The sequence below is a fragment of the Melopsittacus undulatus genome, chromosome 24 (genome assembly GCF_012275295.1).
Source record: "Melopsittacus undulatus isolate bMelUnd1 chromosome 24, bMelUnd1.mat.Z, whole genome shotgun sequence".
NCBI classification, from domain to species: Eukaryota; Metazoa; Chordata; class Aves; order Psittaciformes; family Psittaculidae; genus Melopsittacus; species Melopsittacus undulatus.
In genome coordinates this window covers 315,666-339,318 of record NC_047550.1, presented here as the reverse complement: position 1 = coordinate 339,318, position 23,653 = coordinate 315,666, and the positions used below count along the sequence as shown (strand labels likewise).

General features: G+C 51.5%; 1 protein-coding gene across 1 annotated transcript; it reads right to left on the bottom strand.

Moving 5' to 3' along the window:
- Positions 1-243: 243 nt before the first annotated feature.
- BICRA (BRD4 interacting chromatin remodeling complex associated protein) lies at positions 244-23,012 on the bottom strand. The gene is made up of 13 exons (XM_034072196.1): positions 22,894-23,012; positions 14,557-14,602; positions 14,158-14,200; positions 13,603-13,668; positions 10,910-12,808; positions 7,582-7,726; positions 6,315-6,442; positions 5,698-5,823; positions 4,431-4,489; positions 4,201-4,349; positions 2,806-2,900; positions 1,489-1,591; positions 244-1,371 (listed from the first exon to the last, which is right to left on the bottom strand). Exons 2-13 carry the CDS (start codon positions 14,595-14,597, stop codon positions 278-280), a joined length of 3,948 nt encoding a protein of 1,315 aa, XP_033928087.1. The 5' UTR covers positions 14,598-14,602; positions 22,894-23,012; the 3' UTR covers positions 244-277.
- Positions 23,013-23,653: the final 641 nt, after the last annotated feature.

The window sequence follows — 23,653 nt, the reverse complement described above, 5'->3', positions numbered from 1 at the left end:
GGGGGGAAGGAAAGGGGGGGGGGGGGGGGACGACACCATATTAAAGTGGGAATATTCCCACTTTTGGGAATGCGGAATCCAATCGGGGGCTTCAACCCAAAGCACGCGGCGCCGGGAATTCCACTCCCCCAACCCCCCCCTCCCCCCCCTTGTTTCCATGGTTTCCATCCCGGAGTTTTGCCAACACCCCTCCCCCCCTCTCCCCCCCATTCCCCACCCCCATTCCCACCTTCCCAACCCCCTTTTCCCATGGAATTCCAAGCGGGAATTCCCTCTGTTATCTGGTCAACGTCCTGGCTCCAAGGCCTCCGTTGTGGTTGGGAGCCGGCACCAAGGTGTCCGTGCGATGGACGGGGGAGGAAAAGGGGGAAGAGGAGGAATTGTAGGATGAGGAAGGCGTCCGGATGCTTTGGGAAGCGCCGGGATGCTGCTGGAGGTTCAGGATGCTGTCGATGGCGCTTTGGAGATGCTCATGGAGGGCATCGTCCTGGGGGCTGTCGCTGGAGAAACTGGCGTTATCCACTTCCAAGGATTCCGACTTGCGGCGCTTGGCCGCCGGGAATGCCGCTTCCCAACGGAGTTCCGGCCCGGAGCCCTCATCCGGAGGCTCCGCTTTGATCATTCCATGGTAGAATTCCTCTTCCACCTCCGCCAGCTCCTTCATAAGGCCACTGCTGGAGTCTTGGGGCTTGGGAGGGATCAGCTTGGAGCTCTTCTCCGTGGGCTTGTCCCGGCTCCTATGGGATGTGATGACGCTCCGGGATCCCTCTTCCTGCTTCCCGCTGCTTCCCGTCGGGATCACCTCCGCTTTGGTACCTTTGGTGCCGGGATCGGGGCCTTTATCCCCTGGGAAAGCATCCACGTTCTCCCGATAGGTTTTCCTTAGGGGCAAACGGCAATAGGTGACCATGGGCTTCCGGTCGCTCATTCCCGACATTCCATGATCCACGGAGCCGTTCATGGTGGCTCCGGCGCTCCGGATCACCCGGCACGCGCTCTGGGGCTGGTGCACGGGATCCAGCGCCGTGTTATGGACCACTTTGCTTAAGCCGGCTTCCTGCTTGATCTTCAGCTTGAGCCCAATCCTGCTCCGGGCCTCATAGGTCTTAATGGGGGGTTTGCTCCGGGATGGAAGCGCATCCTCGTCCCCATCCAATGGGATCGGGCTGGCTTTGGCCCAGGTGACGGATGGGGACCCCCCGCTGTGTTTGATGACCAGTTTGGTGGGGTGCACCAGTGGGGGGGGTGCTGGGGGGGCCTTCAGGCTCTCCGGGGTTGGAGTGGTGCTGGAGACCGAGGAGGAAGAGGAGGAAGAGGAGGAGGAGGATGTGGGAATGCCGGGAGCGCGGGAGGAGGAGGAGACGTATTCATCTGCAAGGGAAAAGGGGGAGTCAGGAGCAGTGTTCCCATTGGGAATGATGGGGGGCTCTCCGTGGTGTTCCCAGCCCCCATTCCCAAGGAAAGGATTGGGAATTGCGGGTATCCCACCTGGCTTCTCCTTGGCCAGCTGCTTGTCCAGGGCCAACGTGGTCTTCTCCTCCTGGATGAACATGCGGTCGATCATCACCATCTCGGCTGAGGGGCTGACCCTCTGCGTGGAGGAGGACAGGGATAAGGATAGGGATAGGGATAGGGATAAGGAGAAGGATGAGGATAAAGGTAAGGATAGGGATAAGGAGAAGGAGAAGTAGGAAATGGAGGAGGAGAAGAGAAGGAGAAGAAGGAGAAAGAGGAGATGAAGGAGAAGGATAAAGATTAGGATAAGATGGATAAGGATAAGGATAAGGATGAGGATAAGGATGAGGATAAGGATGAGGATAAGGATGAGGATAAGGATGAGGATAAGGATGAGGATAAGGATGAGGATAAGGATGAGGATAAGCAGAAAGAGATGAAGGAGAAGAATAAAGATAAGGAGAAGATAAGGAGAAGGAGAAAGGAGACAGAGGAGGAGAAGGATAAAGATTAGGATAAGATGGATAAGGATAAGGATAAGGATAAGGATAAGGATAAGGATAAGGATAAGGATAAGGATAAGGATAAGGATAAGGATAAGGATAAGGATCAGGATAAGGATGAGGATAAGAAGAAGCAGAAAGAGGACATGGAAAACAATAAAGATAAGGATAAGGAGAAGCAAAGGAGAAAGAGAAGGAGAAGAAGGAGAAAGAGGAGGTAGAGCAGCAGAATAAGGATAAAGATATGGATAAGGATGAGGATAAGGATGAGAAGAAGGAGAAAGAGGAGATGGAGGAGGAGAAGGATAAAGATTAGGATAAGATGGATAAGGATGAGGATAAGGATGAGGATAAGGATGAGGATAAGGATGAGGATAAGGATGAGGATAAGGATGAGGATAAGGATGAGGATAAGGATGAGGATAAGGATGAGGATAAGGATGAGGATAAGGATGAGGATAAGGATAAGGATAAGGATAAGGATAAGGATAAGGATAAGGATAAGGATGAGGATAAGAAGAAGCAGAAAGAGGAGATGGAGAACAATAAAGATAAGGATAAGATAAGGAGAAGGAGAAAGAGGAGATGGAAGAGGAGGAGCAGGATAAGGATGAGGATAAGGGGAAAGAGGAGATGGAGAAGCAGGATAAGGATAAGGAGCGGGATAAGGATATGGATGTGGATAAGGATAAAGAGGAGATGGAGCAGCAGGATAAGGATATGGATGAGGATGAGGATAAGGATAAAGAGGAGGCAAAGGAGAGGGGGGTGGGGGCAGAGGAGCAGGTGCTCACACTCATCCCGATGTTCCCGAGGTCGGGAATGCCGCGGGGGGGGTTGGACTCACCCGGGACTCCTCCAGCAGCAGCAGCCGGTACTTGTTGAGCATGGCCTGGGTGCGACGGAGCAGCTGCGTGGAGACCACCTCGAACTCCTCGTCCACTGCGGGACACAGCACAGAGCTCAGTACACAGCACAGAGCTCAGCACAGAGCTCAGCACCGCACAGCATTTAGCTCAGTACACAGCACAGCTCAGGACACAACACAGCACAGCTCAATACACAGCACAGCTCAGCACACAGCACAGCACCATTCAGTACACAGCACAACACACAGCACAGCACCGCTCAGCACCGTACAGCATGGAGCTCAGGACACAGCACAGCTCAATACACAGCACAGAGCTCAGCACCACGCTCAGCACCATTCAGTACACAGCACAGCGCCATTCAGTACACAGCACAGCACCGTGCTCAGCACCATTCAGTACAGAGCACAGCACCGTGCTCAGCACCATTCAGTACAGAGCACAGCACAGAGCACAGCACCGTGCTCAGCACCATTCAGTACAGAGCACAGCACCGTGCTCAGCACCATTCAGTACAGAGCACAGCACAGAGCACAGCACCGTGCTCAGCACCATTCAGTACTGAGCACAGCATTGAGCACAGCACCATTCAGTACACAGCACAGCACCGCTCAGTACACAGCACAGAGCACAGCACCGCACAGCATTGAGCTCAGGACAGAGCACAGCACCGCTCAGCACCGCTCAGCACCATTCAGTACACAGCACAGCACCGCTCAGCACCGCTCAGTACAGAGCACAGCACCATTCAGTACAGAGCACAGCACCGCTCAGCACCACACTCAGCACCATTCAGCATAGAGCACAGCACTGCACTCAGCACTGCTCAGCACCACTCAGTACAGAGCACAGCACCACACTCAGCACCATCCAGCATAGAGCACAGCACAGAGCACAGCACCATTCAGCACTGAGCTCAGCACTGCTCAGCACTGAGCTCAGCACCAAGCACAGCACAGAGCACAGCACCGTGCTCAGCACTGTGCCTGCCGACTGCTGCCTATGGTGCTGCTATGGGGGGGAAGGAGAGGGGGATAAAGGGGAGGATGAAGAGGAAGAGAAGGAGGAGAGGAAGGAGGGGAAGGGAAAGGAAAAGGAGGAGGAGGAAGAGGAAGAGAAGGGAAAGGGAAAAGGGAAGGGGAAGGGGAAAGGGAAGGAGGATAAGGATAAGGATAAGGATAAGGATAAGGAGGAAGAGTAGGAGGAGAAGGGAACACCCTGAGCAAGGTTCACCCCTCCAAGCATCCCCTTGAAGCATCCCAGGTCCCCAACCCCCAGGAATCTCTTCCCAACATCCCATTGGGAATGACCGAAGGCAGAGGAGGAGCAAATCCCTCTTTTCCACCCCATTATCCATGGATCTCCCCCCTCACCCTTGCGGTAGTCATGGGCCGAGGGCAGCATTCCCTGGTACACGTGGTAGGGCAGGAGCCTCTGTAGGGCATCATCGAAGGAGCGGAATGCTGTCTTGTAGTCGGGATGCAGCACAGAGCCCTGGTGCTTGTGGAGCTGCTCCAGGAAACTGGGAGGAATGGGAAGAGATGAGCCATTCCCAGTGTTCCCAGTGGGAATGGGCACTGGGAAGGCAGGAGGATGGACTCACCAGGCTTCTTTGCTGGGCTGGAGCGAGGGGGTTTTCTTCAGGGCCAGTTTGGTGTCGAACTGTGGGGAGGGGAAAAGATGGGATGAGGGGGTGGGATTCATCGGGATGGGATGCACTGGGATGGGATGAGCGGATGGGATACATCAGGATGGGATGCACTGGGATGGGAATCACTGGGATGGGATGAACGGATGGGATACATCGGGATGGGATGCACTGGGATGGGGTTCACTGGGATGGGATTCACTGGGATGGGATGCACTGGGATGGGATGCACTGGGATGGGAATCACTGGGATGGGAATCACTGGGATGGGAATCACTGGGATGGGGTTCACTGGGATGGGATGCACTGGGATGGGGTTCACTGGGATGGGATGCACTGGGATGGGGTTCACTGGAATGGGGTTCATTGGGATGGGATTCACTGGGATGGGGTTCACTGGGATGGGGTTCACTGGGATGGGATGCACTGGGATGGGAATCACTGGGATGGGGCTCACTGGGATGGGGCTCACTGGGATGGGATGCACTGGGATGGGATTCACTGGGATGGGATCACTGGGATGGGATACACTGGGATGGGAATCACTGGGATGGGATGCACTGGGATGGGATGCACTGGGATGAGATGCACTGGGATGGGAATCACTGGGATGGGATGCACTGGGATGGGGTTCACTGGGATGGGATGCACTGGGATGGGATTCACCGGGATGGGGTTCACTGGGATGGGATGCACTGGGATGGGATCACTGGGATGGGGTTCACTGGGATGGGATGCACTGGGATGGGATGCACTGGGATGGGATGCACTGGGATGGGATGCACTGGGATGGGGTGCACTGGGATGGGGTTCACTGGGATGGGATGCACTGGGATGGGATGCACTGGGATGGGATGCACTGGGATGGGATTCATTGGGATGGGATTCACTGGGATGGGAATCACTGGGATGGGATGCACCGGGATGGGATGCACTGGGATGGGGTTCACTGCTCCAAAAGATGGGGAAAAGGGATTGAGATGGGGAAGGGGGATTGGGATGGGGAAGGGGGATGGGGAATTGTGGAGGCAGCAAAGGGATTTAGGGATGGAGAATACAGCTCGAGGAGGGTCTGGAATGAAGGAATGCTGCACGAGATAGGGAATGCTGTGCTACTTCCATGCCTTGCTGTGACCAAAGGGGCTGGCAACCCCCCAGCATCCCAATGGAGGATCCCATGGGATGCGCGATGGGATGATGGGAATCCCCATTGGGAGCTCACCAGCTGCTGGCCGGACGCAGGCACCGAGGGCACGAGCTGTGGAATTCCCTTTCCAACCACCTGGATCTGCAGAGGTCCCTTCCCGAGGCTCAGGCCGGACACGGAGCTGATGACTCCAGGCTTTGGCTGCGGGGAAGGGAGGAAGGGATTGAAATAGGGGGAAAGCTTGGGATAATGGGGGAAAACCTTGGGATAATGGGGGAAAACCCTGGGATAATGGGGGAAAACTTTGGGATAATGGGGGAGAACTTTGGGATAATGTGGGAAAACGTTGGAATCATGTGGGAAAGCCTTGGGATAATGTGGGAAAACCTTGGGATAATGTGGGAAAACGTTGGAATCATCTGGGAAAGCCTTGGGATAATGTGGGAAAGCCTTGGGATAATGTAGAAAAACCCTGGGATAATGTGGGAAAACATTGGGATAATTTAGGAAAGCCTTGGAATAATGTGGGAAAACCTTGGGAGAATGTGAGAAACCCATGGGAAAACCTTATGATAATGTGGGATAACCTTGGGATAATGTGGAAAAACCTTGGAATAATGAGGGAAACCCCTGGGATAATGTGGGAAAACCTTGGGATAATGTGGGAAAAGCCATAGCAATGGATCCCTCACCTGCACCGGCTGCTGGATGGCGAGCGGCGTTCCCGGCTTTCCCTGGGCCACAGCCCCTTTCCCAGCAGGAATTGGGGTGGAAACACTGGCAAAGGTTTTGCTCTCAGCAGGAGCCGGGGCCGTGATTCCTGCCACAGGGAAACCAAGATGAGGGGTTCACATTCCAGCAGGATAAGGAAGGATCTGGATCCCCAAGCGCATCCCATCCCAATGGATCCATCCCGATGGATCCATCCTGACAGACCCAGCCCAGCTCCTGTGCTTGCATCGCTTCAAGCCCCAAAGTAAGGGGGATGTGATGGTGCAGGAGGCTCATGGTCCAGGACCATAATACTACTGTACCAGGATGCTTGTGCACCATGGGGCTTGTGGTCCAGGACCCTTGTGCACTGGGATGCTCATGGTCCAGGATACTGGTGTACCAGGATAACCATGCACCATGATGCTTGTGGTCCAGGACCCTTGTGCACTGGGATGCTCATGGTCCAGGATACTGGTGTACCATGATACTTGTGCATCAGGATGCTCATGCACTAGGATGCTTGTGTACCATAATACTCATGTACCAGGATGCTTGTGTACCATGGGGCTTGTGGTCCAGGACCCTTGTGCACTGGGATGCTCATGGTCCAGGATACTGATGTACCAGGATGCTTGTGCATCAGGATGCTCATGCACCAGGATACTTGTGTACCATAATACTCATGTACCAGGATGCTTGTGCACCATGGGGCTTGTGGTCCAGGCCACTTGTGCACTGGGATGCTCATGGTCCAGGATACTGGTGTACCAGGATAATCATGCACCATGATACTTGTGGTCCAGGACCCTTGTGCACTGGGATGCTCATGGTCCAGGATACTGGTGTACCATGATGCTCATGTACCAGGATGCTTGTGTACCATAATACTCATGTACCAGGATGCTTGTGCACCATGATACTTGTGCATCAGGATGCTCATGCACCAGGATGCTTGTGTACCATAATACTCATGTACCAGGATGCTTGTGCACCATGATGCTTGTAGTCCAGGACACTTGTGCATCAGGATGCTCATGCACCAGGATGCTTGTGTGCCATAATACTTGTGGTCCAGGCCACTTGTGCACTGGGATGCTCATGGTGCAGGATACTGGTGTACCAGGATAATCATGTACCATGATGCTCATAGTCCAGGACCCTTGTGCACCAGGATGCTCATGTACCAGGATGCTCATGGTCCAGGACCCCCATGCAATGGGCCCCCTCCCATGTGCCCCCCCATACCTGCAGTGGCCGTGGTGGTCGTGGTTGTCACCGTCACCGGTTGCCCTGGGCCACTCACCAGCACCGAGGGGGCCGAGGTGCCAAATGGGGCGAGTGCGGTGGGGGCCTGGCTGGCCGGGGGCTGCTTCGGCTGCAGGATGATGCCCTGTGGGGAGAGGCCAGAAACACCATAAAGCACCCCAAAAACACCATAAAGCACCCCAAAAACACTATAAAACACCCCCAAAATACCATAAAGCACCCCAAAAACACCATAAAACACCCCAAAATCCAACAGAAACACCATAAACCACCCCAAAATCCAATGGAAACACAATAAAGCACCCCCAAAACACCATAAACCACAAAATCCATCATGGACATCAAAACCCACCCTGAAACACCATAAACCATCCCAAAATCCACTATAAACACCATAAACCATCATAAATCATCCCCAAAGCTACCATAAATCACCCCAAAATACACCAGAAGCCATCATAAAATGCCTTAGAACACCATAAACCACCCAAAAATCACCATAAACCACCCAAAACCACACCAGAAACACCATAAACCACCATAAAACACCTTAAAACACCATAAACCACCCAAAAATACACCAGGAACACCATAAACCACCATAAAACACCTTAAAATACCATAAACCACCCTGAAATACACCAGAAACACTATAAACCACCATAAAATGCCTTAAGCCACCATAAACCACCCCAAAATGCACCATAAAACACCATAAACCATCCCAAACTGCACCATAAACACCATAAACCATCCCTAAATCCACCATAAACCACCCCAAAATCCACTATAAACCACCATAAACCACCCCATTATCCACCATAAACACCCTCATCCATCCTAAACCATTCCCAAATCCACCCCTGGCACTGGAAAACCAGCCCAAGCCTGTGGAATCCGATGCTCTTCCCAATGGGAGCAGCCACAAAGCTGCCACTGAGCCCCCAAAACCACATCCAAGGTGGGGGTGGGATCAAATTCCAGTCGGGAAAAGCAGCTCCGGTTCTGTCCTTGGCATTCCCAACCTTGGGAATACCGAATAAACCCCCCTGGATTCAGTTAATTCCTGGTGTTCCATAGGCAAACCTCAGCCCCCCTCAATCTGCAGCAATCCCAAAGGGAATGCCACCCCCAACCAGAGGCTGGGAATGGGGCCAGGCATTATCCCAAAGGAAACCATCCCAAAGAACAGTGGGAATGAGCCGAGGAAGGGACATGGGCTCCGCTCTCCATCCCGGATGGGGTTTGCTTCCCATTTAACCTTCCGAATCCCACTTTTGGGAAGTCCGTGGCCACATTCCAGCCTCATCCCCCTCATTGGTGCTTATTTACCTGCTGGAACCTGTCCAGGATTGGCTTCTGTTGAGGAGCGGGATTGGGAATTGCCGGGAGGGTTGGGAATTGGCTCGGGACCATCGGGAAGCTCCTTTGCTGCTCCGTGCTTAGGTGCAGAGCTGGCTTGAGCTGGCTTTGGGTTGGGAATTGCAGCTGGAAGTGGGGGGAATGGGAATGGGGGATCTCGGCATCGGGCTGTGCCGCCGGGAATGCCGCCTGCGGTTGGGATGGGGGCCGCAGCGGGTGCTGCCCCCCCCCTCCCAATGGGGAGGAAGAGGAGGAGGATGAGGATAACTGGTTGGGAATGAGGTACAAAGGGGCTTGTGGGGTGCAGGGCCGGGCGAGCGGCTCCGAAGGGGGCCGGGATTGGGGTTGGGAAGGGGGTCGGGAAAGGGGTTGGGGTTGGGATGGGGGTCGGGATGGGATCTGGGAGAGGTGGGAAGCTGGGAGCTGTGGGGTGTCCCCAAGGGGAGGATGAGGTAGCGAAGGGGACGGGGATGCTCCAGGGAGCTTCGGCTGCAACAGAGAAGGAAAAGAGGAAGACGTTAGTCCAAGCGTAAGGAAGGAATTCCGGTTCCATCGGGATCATTCCCACTCTGGAAGCGGCTCCCGGGATACGCCGGGAAGCCTCCGGAATGCTGCAGGCATCACCCGGAGCTGTTACAGCTGCTGGGAGGGGGAAGCAGGGAAGGATGCGGCAGGATTCCCACCAGGAATTGCGCTCTCCAAACATCCCCCTCCCCCTTTATCCCCCTTCCCATCCCTGGATTTGTATGGAAAACTGAAGGATTTGGGCGGGGGAAAGGAGGGATCAAAGCTTTGGAATGGGAAGAGAAGGGAAAGCGGCAGCTTTAGGGTTAGTCTGGCAAGCAAGCGGGAGCAGCCGGAGCTTGGGATGCATGGAAGGAGGGATGGATGAGGGATGGACAATGGGAAAGGGGGAGGATTTTGGCCCCACTTCGGTTGCAGCTCGCCCATTCCCATCCCCCCCCCCCCGGGAATTCCGAATTCCATTGGGAATTGGGGTGAACCCAAGCCACGGAGCAGAAAATTCCCATCAAATTCCAGCAAAACCATGGAGCTTCCATTGGCTACATAGGGAAAAGTGGGATTGGAGGAATAGCCCAAGTGTGGCTTTGTGCTCTTCCCACTCCGCTCACTGGGAATGCCACGTGGAGAAAGTGGCACCGGGTTGGGATTGGGGCTGTTCAATGGGATCCATGGAAAAGGGGGATCCAGAGGAACATGGAAAGGTGGCACCAGGAGAACCTCATGGAGCTCAAGCAGCTCCAAGGGCAATTCCAGCTTCAGGAGACCGGGAATGTTTGGACAGGGGATGGAGGGATGGGATGAGGAGGAACTGGATGGGCTCTTGGGGGAAGCTCTTCCCCATGAGGGTGCTGGGATACTGGGATGGGTTGGATGGAGAAGGTTTGGATGCTCCATCACCATCAAAGGCCAGCTTGGAGCAAGGTGTCCCTGTAGGTGGGATCTGGATGATCTCCACCTCCCAACCCAATGCCATGATTCCCAACACAATTCCATGATTCCCAACCCAATCCCATGATTCCCAATCCAATTCCAATATTCCCAACCCAATTCCAAGATTCCCAACCCAGTTCCAGGATTCCCAACATCTCCAGGGATCCATGAGCTCCTGCAATCCCAACAAGGTCAAAGGAGGAGCCAAAGCTTCCCACCATTGAGATGCTCCTGCTCACATCCCATTCCTTCCTCTCACTGCTTCCAAAAGAGTTTAGGGATGGAATCCGGGATCCAAGACGTTCCCAAAGCCCTTCCCAACAGCACAGGACCAACCCCATCCCCCATTGGAACACACTCATGGAGATGGAAATCCATAAGGAAGAGGCAATGCTGTGGGGTGGGAGCTGCATCCCATCACTGAGCATCCTCCAAGCCCCAATTCCAAGCCCATCCTTAAGGACCAGGACCTAAGGGAGCAGCTCCTTACCTGCTGCAGGAACATCTGCATGGAATCCTGGTTGAGGATGATCTTCTCCGGGCTGGAAGCCAGTGTGGGGCTGGCTTGGGAAGCACCAGGTGCTTGGCTCGGTGCTGCCGCTGGGACATTGAGCTGGAGAGGAGCAGCTTGGGAAGTCTGCACGGTCAGGATTGGTGCCGGCTCCGTGCCGGCCATGAGACCGGTGCCAGTGTTAGCCTGGCCCTGCCCTAGGCCTGGGCTTTGGCTGGTGCTGGCAGCAGGAGGTTGGATGCTCACCGCTTGCCCCATGCCCTCGGTGGCATTGAGCATGGCCACTTGGTTGGGTAGTGTCACCCCTTGGATCACCGGTTGGCTTTGGCTGCTCAAGGTGCTGGCCAAGGACACGGGCATCTGGAAAAGGGCTGGTTGGCCAACCTGGCCAGCTTGGAGCTGGATGGGAGCCGACAGGATGTGAGCTGTGCCATGGGCGCTCTGCGATGTCAGCACCTGGCCCAGGTTCAAGGGACTGGTGATGTTCTGGTTGGTGAGGAGCTGTGCTGGCAACGCCGGGTTGGTCAGGAGCTGCCCACCGGGTCCTTGGCTAGTGATGATGTGCGCTTGGCCACCAGCATGGGATGTGGTCAGGATTTGGCCGCCCATATTGGCTTGAAGAGCCGAGAGCTGCTGCGGGAGCTGCACGGTGGAGGCACCAGTGAGCTGACTGGGAAGGAGGAACTGGTTTTGGCCCTGGAGCATGGCCTGGGGGACGTGTTGTGCTGGGATAACGATGCTGCTGCCCTGGTTCAACAAGTGGACGCTCATGGCCTTGTTGAGGGCTTGCTGTTGGGGTTGGGGCTGCTTGAAGACATTGGCTGGGAGGCCTTGGGGGAAGCCAGAGAGGACCACGTTCTGGCCTGGTTTGCTGGCCATAAAGGTGAGGTTCTGCTGGGCCTTCTGCTGCTGGAGGGCAGCTTCGTTCTGGATGGTCAAGGTGGTGTTGTTGGAAGCGAAGGGTTTGGGGGTGATCTGGTAGAGCTTCTGCTGTAGGACCCCAGCAGGTTTGGGTTGGATCGGGGTCGGCGTCCGGTGGATGATGACGTTCTGGGCTTGCACCAAAGGGCTGCTCAGGTTGGAGGTGACAGTGAGAGGTTGGGATCCTTGAGGACCAGCGACGCTTCCGAACATGGAATTCCCATTCAACGTCGTGGTGGCCACTGTGGGGAGGTTCTTCTGGATGACCAGACCAGTGCCTTGTGGGGAGACCCCAGTTGAGGCCAGGGTGACCTGCTGCTGCTCGGGGGCTGGTTGGGTGATGTAGCTCCCAACAGGCATGGTGGCCACTTGGGATGGTTGGACCTGCTTGGCAATGATCTGCTGTGCCGGCTGGTTGATGGCCATCACTTGTTGCCCCACCACTTGTATGGGGCCGATGCCCAAGGTGCCACTGGGGCTACCATTGGGCAAGCCTTGAAGGTTGGAGATGGGTTGGATGGTGACATTCCCCAATCCCACCTGCTGTAGGAAGGGTTGGACACTGATGGCTTTGTTGACCACATCTGCCCCTACCGACTGCTGCACCAGTGCTTGGTGGGCGAGCACAGTGGGGGGCTGCAGCCCAATGAGGTCAGCCCCACTGGAGAAGATCTGTGGGGTGCCATCAGACGTGGCCTGCACCACTGGTTGCAGTGTGGGGAGCTGGAAGGAGCCCAGGTCCAGCTCTGCTTCAGCTTCCAAGGTCTGCTCCGTGATGTTGGCCTCCTGGAGGCTCTGCTGGAGGATGTCACAAGGCTGCTCCGAGTTGGCCAGGTTGGCTCCGGTGCTGGATGGGGACCCCAAAATGTCATCCTCTAGGAAGTCCAGGTCCACGCTGGCTGCTGGTTGGGGCTGCTCCGTGTTGAGGTGGTTGCCAGAGGCCTCCTGGACGTGGAGCTGCGAGGAGAAGATGCTGAGCTCAAGCATAGGGAGATGCCTTCAAGCTGCATCTAGTCAAGGCTTGGATGGGAAGGTCCCATCCAAGAGGAATCAGCCCCTTCCTTAGGGAGGGGATGGAAGAAGACAACCCCCCCCCAAAGGGAATGGGAAAGCTCCCATTAGGAGCAGAATTAGGATCCCGTTGGGAATGCCATGGGTGGGGATCCGGCCCAAGTGATGAGCAAAAGGGGAAGGGATTGGAAGCAGCACGGAATACAGGGAAGAGCCACATTAACCATTAATGAATCACTAGGAAGTAATTAATAATTAATAATGATTAATTAATTTTCATTAATGCCAATTAATGTAATTAATTTTATTAATTAGCTTTGTTAATTCTAATTATTTTAATTAAATATTAATACTTAACAGTTAAATAATATTTAAATAATTATTTACTTATATCTGATTTATAAATTTTATTATTTAATGATATATTAATAATTAGTAATTATTAATAATTAGTAATTATTAATATATGATAATTTATCATTAATAATTAATTCATGATTAATTAAGCCAAGATTTCTCATAATTGGGAATGAAGAAATTCCAGGGGGAACCAAAAAACTCGGGAATTTCATGCAGAATAACCCAAATTTGGGGGGAAAACGCCCCACAAAAGAGGATTTGGAGGCTCATCATTTCCATAAGGAATAATCCCATTCCCAACAAAATGAAGATAGGATATGAGCAAACCCCCCCACATGAAAGGGAACATTCCCAAAGGGAATGTCCATGGAAGTACATACCCCAGCACCTTCAAAGAAGGAGCTGGCTGCATCTCCGGTGTTGTCCAGGAGATCATCGCTGTCAATCTGCAATGGGAAAAGATGGGATTTACTCTCCTGGGAGGAAAGAGGGATCCCAAAATGAGGAAAACTATGGGAAAATGGCTCCATGTGGCTAACTGGGAAGCACCAAGCGCTTCCCGGTTCCGGATCAGATCCAAGTGATCCCAAATCCCACCAAGAGGTGCCAGAACGTTGGTTGGGCTCCATCCCAGGTCCTAAAAACTCCAAGGATCCTGGATTTGGGAATGACTTTAGGAAAATCCCCTTGTTTTAAAGAAGGAAAACTCCCTTTACAAAGGGAGGTTGGTGGGGAAAGGTTTGGGAATGGGTTTGGGAATGGGTTTGGAGAAGACTGGGTTTGGGAATGGATTGAGAAGGGTTTGCGGAAGGGATTGGGAAAAGGGTTGGGAATGGCTTGAGAAGGGTTTAGGGAATAGTTTGGGATGAATTTGGGCAATTCCAGGTTTGGGAATGGATTGGGAAGGGGTTGGGAATGGACATTCCAGCTCTCACCTTTTCAGATCCATGGAGGAAGTCATTCAAGGCCTGAGGATCGCTGTAAAACAAGACACCACATGGATACAGGACCACACTTCCAGCCCCAATTCCCAACAACTTCCTGGATCACCATAAATCCCATTGGACCATCCTCTGAGCAACACTTTGGCATCATCTTAATGGGCAGAGATCCCCAAAAGTCCTCATTTTAGGGCAAAAAAGTGGAGAAATGGGATTGATCCATGTTGGAAGTGGCTCAAGGGATGAGCGGAACCTCTTCACCTTGAAAACTTCCAGCCCAGGAAGCAAATCCCATCAATCCAGGAGGGATTTGGGGATCTGGGGATGTGCCTATGGACCAAGGGTGGTGGAATTCCCATCCCATTCCATATGTGAAGCCAAGGAGCTACTCACCAGATTACATCTAGCAGGCACCGGCCGTCTTCATCATCCATGTCAACTGCAAAGAGCAAAGGCACCACATGTTACATCCTATGGGATTCTCCCATTCCAAACACCCCATCCCAGTGTCCAGCCAAGCCTCAGCCTCCTCTATGGTCACTCAACCCCTTGCCACTTGGATCCCATCACCAGTTCTCCCAGTTGCAGCCAGAGAATCCAAACTGGAATGCTTGGGGCTTGGTTTCACCCACATGGATACACACCATTGGTCCCGAATCCTGTGGGATCTGGATCCAACCACATCCCAGCACCCACAGGCCTATCCTATAGCTGGATCCCTCAGTTTTTCCCTATGGCCAAAGCATTGGGAAGCGTTTTCCCTTGGGAAGGTGGGATTGGAGGTGGAATTCCATAAGCTGAGAGCTGGATCCATCAATGCAAGCCAAGGAAGTGGAGAACCTCATTGAAGCTCCACTTGGATGGAATTCCTGCCTTTGGACACTCCAACTTCCATTGTTATTATGTTCAGGATAAGCTATGGAATTCCATGGATAATGGGAATGATGAAAGCTCCAAGGCTGGAGAATTCTGCTCCTAATTCCCAGATTATCCCATTAGGAAAACCGAACCATAGACAAGGTGACGGCACTGGGAAAGGGAACAGGACTTAGGGATTCCAGCCCTTTGGATGCAGTAAGAGCAACAGGGACCCTTGGGATAATCCTTAGGGATAATGATTGGAATGTGGGGGGTGTGACAGCAACTTTGGGATCACTCTTGGGAAGCTGAGGCCATCCCATAGCACCTGGAGACAAGGAGATTCCCGGCTCCAGGAGTGAATCCAAAGCCCAAATCCCCTTTGGAAAGGGGCTTCCAAGGCCAGACGTGGCTCATGGAGACCCAATGGGAACATCCAGCATTCCATGATCATGGAAGAGCCAACCAGGACACCCACAGCACATCATTGGGATGCATCCCACCTGGAGCAGCTCATGGAGCTCAAGCAGCTCCGGCTCCTGGGGCAATTCCAAGGCCAAGGAGAAGGATTTGGGATGCTGGGTGAGGAGAAGCTCAATGGGAGCCACCAACAGCCCATTGTATCCTATGGGAACTTCCCACTGTGTACTATGGGATTTCCCCATTGCATCCTATGGGAGCTCCCCATTGTGTCCTATGGGAACCTCCCACTGCGTCCTATGGGAGCTTCCCATTGTGTCCTATGGGAACCTCCTACTGCATCCTATGGGAGCTTCCCATTGTGTCCTATGGAATCTCTCCATTGTGTCCTATGGGAGCTCCCCATTGTGTCCTATGGGAGCACTGGGACCAGTTGTGGTCTTCCCAACATCAGGAAACCTGGAGCGGGGCTTTGGCCATGGGATGGATGGGATGGGATGAGGAGATGATGGAAGAGCTGGATGGGATCTTGGGATGAAGCTCTTCCCATGAGGACACTGGGATGAATGGAGCAGGTTGGGATGCTCCATCCCAATGGTACCCAAGGAGCAGCCTGCCCTATGGAAGGTGTCCCTGTGGGTCGGATCCGGATGATTCCAGCTCCTTCCCATCCCAACCCATCCCAAGATTCCTCAGGCTTACCAAGGCCATGGATAAAACCACCCAAGAAGCCACCAAAGACCAAGAGCATCGGCAGAAGCCTCCACTTCTCTTCCCATTCCCATTATCCCAACATCCAGACTCATTCCAGGTCCAAGGATGTGCAGCTTCTATTCCAGAAAGGGGGAAAAATGGGAATTCCCTGTTTTTTGACAGCTCCAGGTGGTACCAAAGGGCATCAGCATCACTCAGGCATGGAATGACAAGGACAAGGGAATAGGGAATTCCCGGTATTCCCGTCTTTTCCCCACCATCCTGATGGATAATGCGAAAGAAGGATGAGGACAAACCCTCCTGATAGCAACAGCATCTTCCAGCAGGAAAAAAGCTGGGAATTCCCATTGCCCTGCAGAGGGGAACTGGGAATTCCCATTTCCCCCTTGAGGGATGTGCAGAGTCAGCAGGAATCCCACTGGGAATCCCACTGGGAATGGAGGAGCGGGAGGAGCTGCGGGAATGCTGCATCCTCAGCTTCATCCATAGGGATTGAAGGGAAGGATCCCTCTGGAAACCCATCCAATTCCTATGGAAACAATACCCCCCAAATTCCAGAAACTGGGATCTATTTGAGGGTAAACAGTGGTGGGATCCGTTTTCCAGCAGGAACTTCCAAAAGGATCCGGCTGGATTTGGGATTCCCAGATTTGGGGATTCCACATTTGCGAATTCCAGATTTGGGAAGTCCAGATTTGGGAATTCCAGGCTATTTTGAACCATTCAAGCTCAAATCCAGGCTCCCACATTCCACTTTTTTCCCAATGGGATTTACTTCCATGTCTCTATCCCGACAATTCCATCAATCCTCTTAGCACCATCACAACATCAGCAGAGTGGGAATCAGAATTCCTCTTTGGAATCACCCTCATTGACATGGGATAAGAGGAAAGTGCTTGTATCCAATGGAGCATCCTGGTTTTCCAGGCCTGGGAGGTGAGAGAATGGATCTGGCACATGGAAAACCATCCCCATCACCTGAGATCCATAAACAGGGAATAGCAAGAGGGATAAATACTGGAATACCAGACAGAGCTCCATAGGGAAGCACAAATCCATCACCGCACTCAAACCTGGCACCTGAACCAGCATTCCCAGAGGCTGGAATTCCTTAAGGCCCCACTTCCCATTGGGATATTCCTCCCCATCAATGACTCTCATTCCTGAATTATTCCAGCTGCAGGGATTTTCCCTATTCCTGGACAAACTGGAACCATAAGGACTGGAAAGGAGCCAGGCTTAAGGTGGGAATTCCATGGGATCAAGATGCCCTAAAGGGGGGAAATCGCTTCCCAAAGAGGCACTTCCCTATAAACCAGCTCCGATTGTGCATCCCGGGAATGGTTGGGGCCATTCCTAGAACAATATGATCCCAAATCCTCTGGATGTTGGGAATATTACACCCATTTGACAGCTTGAACATTCCAGCCCTGAGGAATTCTGGCTTGGTAACACAAAAGCAATATAGGAATTCCGACCCCACTTTGTTCCAGGGAGGATTCCTAGAGGAAAACACTGTCTCCAGCTGCTCCTCCTCCATTCCCATTGGCATTCCCACATCCTGGCATCACCATCATCCCAGCTTCTTATCCCTCATAGCAGCGAGTAGCTGAGGTTTGGGAAGCTTCCAAGGCACTTCCAGCCCATTGGATCCCATCCATAGGGATGGGAAGATGGACACCCCATATCCCTGCTCCTGGAGAACCCAAAAGCCACCCCCATTCCCTTTAGGAATTCCTCCTCCATGTGTCTGGAGCAACAATTCCATGCTGCAGGAAAACACTTTTGGATGCAGCAATTCCCACAAAATCACTTCCAGACTCACATTCCCTTGGGAAGGGGAAGACAATGGGAAGCAAAGCGCTGGAATTTCAAGTGGAAAACGCTTGGGAATGCCAAGGAGGAATGTTATTCCCGGCCTGGAAACACCATTCCCGGTTCAGCCGGACACCAAGGAGCAGCTCCCGGTGGTTTTCCAGCCCTAATTCCTTGTTTTGGGATGGGAAGAGTGGTTTTCCAGCAGGGAAAACCGGAGTCTGTGTGAAATCCTGCATGGGCCAGGTGGGAAAAGGCTCTTTCCCACCATGGAATTCCAAGTTCTTGGAATACAACCGGAGGTTGATGGAGGGGTGGGATTGGGAAAGCAAAGGGCAGGAAGGAGGAATGTGCTCAAATCCAGTCGGGAAAGGGGATGGATACTGTCAATCCCATTGCCAAAACCCCAGCACTGGGAAAGGGTTGGGAATCACGTCCCTTTTGCTATGGAATTCCAGCAGGAAGCACTCTCCTGATGGGAATTCTGCCAGGAGCGCATCCATATGGATGAGATACAACAGAGGTTTATGGAATCCATTCACTTACTCCAAGGATATGACATGTTCCTATGGGATCCATTCACTTACTCCAAGGATACAACACATTCCCATGGGCTCCATCCACTTATTCCATGGATACAACATGTTCCTATGGGATCCATTCACTTACTCCAAGGATACAACACAGGCCTATGGGATCCATCCACTTACTCCAAGGATACAACACATTCCTATGGGATCCATTCACTTACTCCATGGATACAACGTAGGCCTATGGGCTCCATTCACTTATTCCAAGGATACAACACATTCCTACGGGATTCATTCACTTACTCCATGGATACAACACATTCCTACGGGATCCATTCACTTACTCCATGGATACACCACAGGCCTATGGGCTCCATCCACTTACTCCATGGATACAACACATTCCTATGGGATCCATCCACTTACTTCAAGGATACAACATGTTCCTATGGGATCCATTCACTTACTCCAAGGATACAACACATTCCTATGGGCTCCATCCACTTACTCCATGGATACAACACATTCCTATGGGATCCATTCACTTACTCCATGGATACAACACATTCCTATGGGATCCATCCACTTACTCCATGGATACAACACATTTCTACGGGATCCATTCACTTACTCCATGGATACAACACATTCCTATGAGATCCATTCACTTACTTCAAGGATACAACATAGGCCTATGGGCTCCATCCGCTTACTCCAAGGATACAACACATTCCTACGGGATCCATCCACTTACTCCAAGGATACAACACAGGCCTATGGGCTCCATTCACTTATTCCAAGGATACAACACATTCCTATGGGATCCATCCACTTACTCCATGGATACAACACATTCCTATGGGATCCATCCACTTACTTCAAGGATACAACATGTTCCTACGGGATCCATTCACTTACTCCATGGATACAACAGGTTCCTACGGGATCCATTCACTTACTCAGAGGATAACAGTGGGAATAACAGTACTAATAGAATAATAGTGCTAATAGTGGGAATCACAGCGCTAATAGTGGGAATAACGGTGTTAATGTACTAATAATGACGCTAATACTGCTACTAGCAATGAAATACCATTAGTAATGATGAAAAGACTACTGACAATGATGAAAATACTACTAATAATGATAGAAATACTACTACTAATGGTACTAATACATCTAATAGAGATGGAAATACCAGTAATGACAATGGAAACAGTGCTAATAATGCTGATAATACTGCTAATAGTGATGAAAATACTACTAATAATGATGAAAATACTGGTAATAGCAGTGCAAATGGTGGTAATTATGAAAACACTGCTAATAAAGGTGGAAATACTGCTAATAATGATAGAAATACTGCTAATAATGATACTAATACAGCTAATAGCAATGGAAATACTGCTAATAGTGATAAAAACACTGGTTATAAGGATGGAAATACGGCTAATAATGACAGAAATACTGCTAATAAAGATGCTAATACAGGAAATAGTGATGCAAATACTGCTAATAATTATAGAAACACTGTTATAAGGATGGAAATACAGCAAATAACAATGATAATACTGCTAATAGTGATGGAAATAGTGGTGATAACAATGAGAACACTGCTAATAACGATGGAAATATGGCTAATAACGATGGAAATACTGCTAATACTGATGATAATACTGCTAATAATGACAGAAATACTGCTAATAGTGATAACAACACTGGTTATAAAGATGGAAATACAGCTAATAATAATGGAAATACTGCTAATAATGATGGAAATACTGCTAATAATGATGCTAATACTGCTAATAGTGATGGAAACACTGCTAGTAGTGATAACAACACTGGTTATAACAATGGAAATACAGCTAATAATGATGGAAATACAGCTAATAATGATGGAAATACTGCTAATAATGATGGAAATACTCCTAATAGTGATAACAACACTGGTTATAAGGATGGAAATACTTCTAATAGTGATGGAAATACTGCTAATAGCAATGCAAATACTGGCGATAATGATGCAAATACTGGTTATAATGATGAAAATGCTGCTAATAACTATGGATATACTACTACTAATGATGAAAGTAATACTAATAATGACGTAGATGCATCTAATAATGCTAAAACATTGATAGTAACGATGTAAATACTGCTAATAATGATGAAAATACTGCTAATAACGCTGCAAATACTGCTAATAACGGTGCAAATACTCCTAATAACGGTGCAAATACTCCTAATAAGGACGAAAATACTGCTAATAACGGTGCAAATACTGCTAATAGTGATGTAAATACTCCTAATAATGATGAAAATACTGCTAATAACGCTGCAAATACTGCTAATAATGACGCAAATACAGATACCACCAATAATAACAATGATGAGCACGATAAGGACACTAATAATAACTCCTAATAGCTAATAACTAACAAATAATAGCTAATAATAGCTAATAAACCCAAAGATCAGCCCAACCCTCAATGCTCCAACCCCACTGCCGGCACCAAAGCGGATCCTTTCCCTATCCCAGCGGGATCACAAAGCCTGGAGCTGCCTCAGTTTCCCTTGGGATCCAAGAAACCCTAAGTCAGGGGCACAAGAGAACCAGGCGACATTCCAAAGGGATAACTGGGGGAATACTGGGATTCTCCATAGGAAAAGGTGGAATTCCTGGAAGCGGAGCAGGGAAATGACAACTAGAAGAAGGGTTTGAGGAGCAGCCAATGTCCTTTATTCAGCTCGGGGGGGGTTAAGCATCCCAAAAGCCACATCGATCCCAAAATCCCACCCAGGAGCAGCCCATTCCTATGATCGGGAATGGGTCCATTAGGCTGGATCGCGGCATTCCCGGTTTTCCAGGGATACCCCAGTAATGGGGGGTGCAGGAGGAGGAATGGGAATGGGGGGGGGTTAATCCCGATCTTCCGCTTCCCACCTGTGTGTATCCCATGGGAAGAGGAGGAATGGGATAGGGGCATCCAATGGTTCACACCCCCCTTTCCTTATCCTAATGCTCCTCCAGTATAAGGTGCTTCCCAGTGGGATACAGGTGGGAATTGGGAGGGGGTGTGGAGGGCAATAAGGGGGATTTTGGGGTTGGAATTGGGGGATTTTGGGTTGGAATTGGGGGATTTTGGGTTGGAATTGAGGGATTTTGGGTTGGAATTGAGGGATTTTGGAATAATGGGATTTTGGGTTAGAATTGAGATATTTTGGGTCGGAATTGAGGGATTTTGGGTTGGAATTTAAATAGTTTGGGTTGGAATTGGGGGATTTTGGGTTGGAATAAGGGGATTTTGGGTTGGAATTGAGATACTTTGGGTTGGAATTGGAGGATTTTGGGTTCGGAGTGAGGGATTTTAGGTTGGAATTGAAATATTTTGGGTTGAATTAAGATAGTTTAAGTTGGAATAGGGGGATTTTGGGTTGGAATTGGAGGATTTTGGGTTCAGAGTGAGGGAGTTTGGGTTGGAATTGCAATATTTTGGGTTGGAATTGGAAGATTTTGGGCTGGAATAGGAAGAATTCTGGTTGGAATAGCGATATTTTGGGTTGGAATTGCAATATTTTGGGTTGGAATAGAAAGATTTTGGGCTGGGATAAGTGAATTTTGGGCCGGAACAGCGGGATTTTGGGCTGGAACTGCGATATTTTGGGTCAGAATTGCGGTATTTAGGGTCGCAACGGAGTTATTTTGGGTTGGGACAAGCGGATTTTGGGCCGAAATAGGAGGATTTCGGGTTGGAACTGCGATATTTTGGGTTGGAACGGAGCTATTTTGGGTTGGGACAAGTAGATTTTGGGCCGGAATAGGAAGATTTCGGGTCGGAATAGCGATATTTTGGGTCGGAATGGCGATATTTTGGGTCAGAATAGCGATATTTTGGGTCAGAATAGCGATATTTTGGGTCGGAACTGCGATATTTTGGGTCGGAATAGCGATATTTTGGGTCGGAATAGCGATATTTTGGGTCGGAATAGCGATATTTTGGGTCAGAATAGCGATATTTTGGGTCGGAATTGCGCTATTTCAGGTCAGAACGGAGCTATTTTAGGCCAGGCCAAGCCAATTCAGGCCTCGCAACCAACCGGCCCCACACCCGGTAGCAAGACCCCGGTCCGGTTGTGGGATGAAGCAGGACCGGTAATGAAGCAGCACCAGCGGCCGGGGGGGGGGGGGGGGGGGGGGGGGTGGTGGTGAAGCGGCGGGGCCGGGCCTCAAGCGCTGAGGCACGGAGGGCTCGGAGGGCTCCGAGGGGCCGGGAAGCGGGGAGCGGCGGCGGCGTTGGCGTTGTCCGGGCCGGGGGGCAGCGGCTCCGGTGTCGTCCGCCGCCGGTAACGCGATTTAAGGCGAAATGGGGCTGCATTGTGAGGGACTCACCGTGGTGTCTGAGCAGCGCCCGGCGCGGGGTCTCCCGGACATCCCCGCACGGGCGGCGCACGCAAGGACCCCGCCGGGCAGCGGCGCTTAGGGGTTCGGTGCGGTGCCTGATGGCAGCGACGCTGAGAGAGGCGGGGGAGGGGGAGGCAGGCGAGCGGCAGGGCAGCCCTGGGGATGGGGAAAGGGAGGGGAGGGGGGAATGGGGATGGGGGGGGGGGGTGAGGAGTACACACACAAACACCGCCCCCCCCCGCGCAGTGGGCGGGGTTAGAGGAGGCCACGCCCACGGGCCATATATGGTAAAGGACACGCCCAAGGGCCGTATAATGAAGGCCACGCCCCTGCGCGCCTAAGTTAGGCTACGCCACGGCCCTCCGTGGTCATATTAGCATAAGCCACGCCTCCTTCGGCTATATTAGCATAAACCACGCCCCTCGGTGGCCATATTAGCATACGCCGCGCCTCTCCCGACCCTGATAAGCGCGCCAAGCCCCTCAGCGCCGATATTAGCATAAGCCACGCCCCTACGCGACTACATTAGCATATGTCACGCCCCTCCCCGACCCTATAAGCGTGAGCCAAGCCCCTCAGCGCCGATATTAGCATAAGCCACGCCCCTCCGTGGCTATATTAGCATACGCCACGCCCCTCCCTACCCTTATAAGCATGTGTCAAGCCCCTCAGTGCCGATATTAGCATAAGCCACGCCCCTCCGCGTTTGTATTAGCATACACCACACCCCTCTCGACCCTTATAAGCA